This window comes from Berghia stephanieae, chromosome 2, assembly GCF_034508935.2.
Source record: "Berghia stephanieae isolate SIO BIC M18660-M18661 chromosome 2, UCSD_Bste_1.3, whole genome shotgun sequence".
Classification (NCBI taxonomy): Eukaryota; Metazoa; Mollusca; class Gastropoda; order Nudibranchia; family Aeolidiidae; genus Berghia; species Berghia stephanieae.
The window spans coordinates 44,950,717-44,956,095 of record NC_088361.1 but is presented as its reverse complement, the minus strand read 5'-3'; the positions used below and the strand labels follow the sequence as shown (position 1 = coordinate 44,956,095).

The 5,379-nt window shown below is 38.2% G+C and overlaps 1 protein-coding gene across 1 annotated transcript in view; it reads left to right on the top strand.

Annotated features, from left to right (window-relative positions):
* The window catches only part of LOC144964965 (carbohydrate sulfotransferase 15-like), a 45,456-nt gene extending 40,896 nt beyond the window's left edge, over positions 1-4,560 (top strand). Inside the window, exon 8 of the mRNA XM_078899780.1 lies at positions 2,035-4,560. Coding sequence (XP_078755906.1) covers positions 2,035-2,222 — 188 coding nt within the window. The 3' untranslated portion in view covers positions 2,223-4,560. The remainder of the gene's footprint in view (positions 1-2,034) is intronic.
* Positions 4,561-5,379: the final 819 nt, after the last annotated feature.

The following is a 5,379-nucleotide window of genomic DNA, read 5'->3' as shown; positions in this document are numbered from 1 at the left end:
TGATTCATGACATCAGTGTCGTCAAGCCATTGGACCAGTGAAATAAATAATATGATAAAAGTAACAATTTAATTTGTTGTTGAAGTGGGTGAGTTATACCTTTGGTATTCTGGGCTTAGCTGAAAGTACGAGACATACTGGCTCACTCTGGAAAAACGCTTATTGAAATTTTTGGCCAAAAAACTCGTCCTTCCAATATCCATGAATTAAAATGACTCTCATCTTGGCAAAAAATTCTAACCAAATTATTAACCTGATGCTCCACCGACAGTCCAGAGTCTAAGAATGTGCCGAGGTTTTTCAATTTGTCAACAAATTGAATGGAAGCATCCCCCAGCTTCAAATCTGTTTCACTTTTCCACTTCCTGTTCTCCACATACAGCACCTCCGTCTTATCATCATTCAATTTTTTCAGTCTGTTCTCATTCATCCATTTCTGAACACTTTGGATACAATTCTTACTAATGTCTGATACCCTTTGTAAATGTCTCGTATTGGAGACACAGTACAACTGCGTTTCCAAACCACGATCAAAATCTATGTCGACAGATCTATTTTTAAAAAAGTTTTGGGCTTTTATATAGGGCAATATCCATTAAACGTGCTCAAAGCGTTTTACAATGAATCCCTAGCTAACAGCAATTCTTAACACTGAGGACGAGACATGATGCCTGTTAGGCGATATTACAATTTCTCCGATAGAGACAAAGCTGTTAACGGTCAGGTACTCATTTTACACCTGAGTACGATGAGAGTGGGGCTCGAACCCAGGACCTTTCCGATCCGAAGTCGTGTCATACCAGTAGACCGCCAAGCGGCAAACCCATCCGTGACGTCATCGGCATTCGGTCTATAATAACTGTCTCAGTCATTCATTCATCCCGTGATCTGATGATCGTCGGGGGGATACATGGGATGCAGCTCTCACCACATTCCGCCATTCTTCTCTATTGTTGGCCTTCCCCAAGAGTTCTTCCATCTTTAACTCTGTCCATTCCTTGATATTGTCCATCTAAACTTTCCTTTGTCTTCCACTTCTTCCTCCTTCCAGGGTGCCCTCCATCACCGTTCTGCACAAACCTTCATGCCTCACATTATGGCCAAACCGTGACAATTTCCTCCTTCTAACTGTGGTGAGGAGGGGTTCCTGTCGTCCTGCACGATCTTGCACCTCTTCCAGTACGTCTTTATTGGTTCTGTGTTCTATATATGTCACCCGCAGGAGTTTTCGATAACTTTCATCTCAAAAGCAGAGGTTCTGCGTTCTAATTCCGCAGTTAATGTCCATGACATTCATGTCTACGATTATACAAAAATGGCCTGAACCAATCAACCTGCCACGCCATACGTAGTTTCAATCCGATTGAGGAGAAGATTGTGATCAATCGTTTCAAAAGTGGAAGATAGATCAAGCAAATGTGGCAAAGAACACGAACCATTTTATTTACTAAAGAGAGAAGATCATTGACAACCCTAACATTAGTCAAAGTGATACTAAGCTACTAAACGCTGTACGTGGACTGTTAAAAGTAATTTTTTAAAATGTATATAACAGCTTCAAAAAAAGAACTAAATACCAAACACGGAACATTTCGGCCTCAAAACCCTTCTCCAGCCAACGCAACATACAATGAAAACTGTTACATGTGCCGTTTCGTCGAATGATGTTGCCTCTCGGCAGACTGGAATTTTTCTTTAAGACGAAGATTATTTTTAAAATGAGACAGTCTTTGTTTCAAAACGAGCTTTTCCAAGACTTAATAATCAAAAAGAAGATCAGAGTCAATGGCCATATTTTTCCCAGTTATCTTAATCCAAATCAGATAGTTTTTTTTTAAGTGTGTGTGTGTGGGGGGGGGGGGGGGGTTGACATGATTAACATTGTAAATGTCTGGTAAAGCACGTGCCTATAACGTGACATTTATTGGACAGCCACGTAAATGGGATTAAATTATTAACGGCATTTTAAAATTCTTTAATTGACTTTCATCTCTTATTTTCTTTATCTTTGTGTTTTGTTTTGTTTTTCTTCAGAGGAATTGTCCAAAGCAGAACACGAAGAGCTGATGAACCAACCCAAATCCAATACAAGGCGAGTGCGGGACAAGCGTCTGGGCAGCATGATGAACGAAACTAGAAAACTGCTGGACAAATTCTACCGGCCATTCAACGTCAAACTAGCAAGGTTGATGAACAACCCCGCATTCCTATGGGAGAAGTGACATGGAAGTTGAAAGAATAATATTTTTTATGGTTGTGATATTCGACTGTTACCAATATCCCTAGTGTTCAAGTCAAAGGGAAACAACCTATCTCTTTAAAATCATAATTCATCATGATTTCCTTTTATAGAAGGTTAGGGAGATGGGGGTGGGTTTGGGGAGATGGGGGGGGGGGGGGGGGGTGTTGGTGACATATTACTCTTTCAATGGATTGCAATAAAATGAATCCATTGGTGCCTTGGCCTTCATTCCTAGGCGTCATCACTATAATGGGAGCGATCTATCTTCAGGTTTTCGTCCAACCGAGTCACCAATCATAGGATTTTTTGCTGTCCAACGATTGGATATTTCTTAACAAATGTAAACACGCTGCTTTGTTTATGAAAGTTGTAAACATACACTTGTGTCAAGCTGATCAAAATGACCAATCGTGATGTTTGATATATCAAAAGCTTTGAACAGTTTTCACTATGTAGGTCACTTTGAGCATATTTTGCAATGTGACCAATGATCTCGAGCACATAGAAAGTCAATATAGATAATCCCCATTTAAAGACGGTGTTGATATTACATGGCCTACTTCTAAACCTTCCCATGATTTATGAGTAGAGAAAGGTGGGGGCGGCCTACCTAGGTCTGGGATCGTGAAAATACTAACGACAAGGTGAGCATAGAAAAGCTTCTGATGGGAATAGTACAGAGAATGGACGGTTAAGGTACAAAGCCTTCGTCAGCATAACAATAAACAAAGGAAGGTTGAAAACAAATAAAAAGTCTTTGTTAATTGTTGTGCTGACAAGGGGTTTTGTCCGAAATGTCAATAGGATTCAATAGTCGTACGGTCACTTCCTTCCTAATGACGTACGGTAACTTAGTAACACTGGCTCTAAACTATCGGAACAATGGCGGACGGGGTATGAAATATTTCTCCGGCGAGCTTAAAAGCGTATCCAGAGGGAAAAAAAACCCATCAATTTGATCATGTTTTGACTTTTACACATTCTGATCACAAGGCATATGAAAAGGAATGAAAAGTTCTCGCCAGCATGAAGAATAAAAAGTAAAGATTTTCTTTGTTTAGAACCAAGATGGCCGCCGTTGCCGGGCGCGTGACATCAGACTACTGAATCCAATTGTCTGTACTTCCCCAATCGAAGCTTTTCTATTTTCATATTTCCATGATTTAAGAGCTCTCTATGAAAACGTGAAGGATAATTGTGTCTGATTTGTTTTATTCAAGTCAGGCAGGAATAATGTGTTTTGTAGAAATCAATATTTACTGCTATTTATAGGCGGTTTGCATAGAATTGACGACCGTATCCGGGATAGAATTCACCTTTGAGTGAAATATGGCCTCTCAATTAAAAAAACACTAACAAAATATTAATTTTCATCGTACAAGAAAGGGTAAAATCATGAAACAAATAAACCAAAACTGTTCATGGACCAGACTAATCAATATTTCACAATTCAGTATATAGATACCTTGGATAATGTCCTTATTCAGTATAGAGAAAACCCTGGATAATGGCCATATTCAGTATAGAGATAACCCTGGATAAGGTCCATATTTAGTATAGAGATACCATGGATAAGGTCCACATTCAGTATAGAGATACCCAAGATAAGGTCCATATTCAAGATAAGGTCCACATTCAGTATAGCGATACCCTGGATAAGGTCCATATCCAGTACAATACCCTGGATAAGGTCCATATTCATTTCAGAGATACCTTAGATAAGGTCCACATTTAGTATTGAGTAATTGAGATACCCTAGATAATGTCCATATAGTAAATTTAGTATGGAGATGTCGTGGATAACGTCCATATTCAGTATAGAGATGCCCTAGATAAGGTCCATCAATGGGATGGTTGAGAAAACACATTATGTATCAAAAACTCGTCCGTCAAATATCAATCGATTTAAATGACTCTTATCTTGGCAAAAACTCTCAAACCTGGGATCTCCCGATGTATTGATGAAAGTCCCAGGTTTGAGAGATTTTGCCAAGATGAGGGCATGGAAGTGAAAACCATGTCGTCCGATTTATTTGCTAAGGGAGGTAACTCGAAAGGTGGTCCTTGTGTTGCCCCCCCCCCCCCCCCCTCCCTCAGAATTGCGTCGCTTCAAATTCCGTATGCATGGATATAGAGGGACTCGGCTACAACGGGGATTTTTGCTAGTCCCACTATCCCCTTTGTATCCGAGTTCCACTGTATCTTCAAGAATGCTTACTTTGGAAAGACTAACTGTTATAACTACGCTTCTCGTGTTCACATCGCTAAGTAATTAAATCTTTTAAGGGGAACCCCCAAAATCCTTTAACCATCATGCCCCCCCCCCCCCCCCCCCCCCCCCCTCAGTATTGAAACTAAACATAGTGAAAATCCACTTACTTTTACAAAACGGTTAAAAACCGAGCTTTTCTGTAGGGTATATAATTTGAACTCTTAAGATGTAATTTTTTTATAATATATTATTTTATTATCGTATTTATGTGATTTTTAACTTGTCAGTTATCTATTTGTGTATGATACATGATGTGCTAATGTAAAGCGCCCGTGAGCAATTCTTAATTGGAATTAGGCGCTATATACATTCATTATTATTTATATTATTATTATTATTATTATTATTATTATTATTATTATTATTATTATTATTATTATTATTATTATTATTATTATTATTTTTGGAAATAAAATAGAAAATACCGTTTCTTGATGTATTGTCATTCAAAGATGCTCAAATTGTTGTCCAATTTCATATGACGAAGTCTCAACTGTATATGAAGCCACGAAATAATACAAGGAATGCTTAATTATTGTGCTGTATTTACACAATTCTTTTAAAATAGCAAATTTGCTAATATGTACACATTGTAAATGATGAATCCAAAGCAATTAATTTGAATCACGCATTGTCTACAATACGTGGATGTAATGATTTTGCCTCTTGATTACCTTAAAACGACGTGCACTTATTTATAGGTCTGACAATCTAATTCCATATGGGCTTATTGTTGTAATGGAAATCTAAAAAAAATGAAGCAAAATATTGTCCATTACAACAATTTTAAATTAGGCCCATAAGTGGATTCGGATGTCAGACCTGTATATATGTAAACGTTGCCTTAAAGTCTCCTACTGAGGCC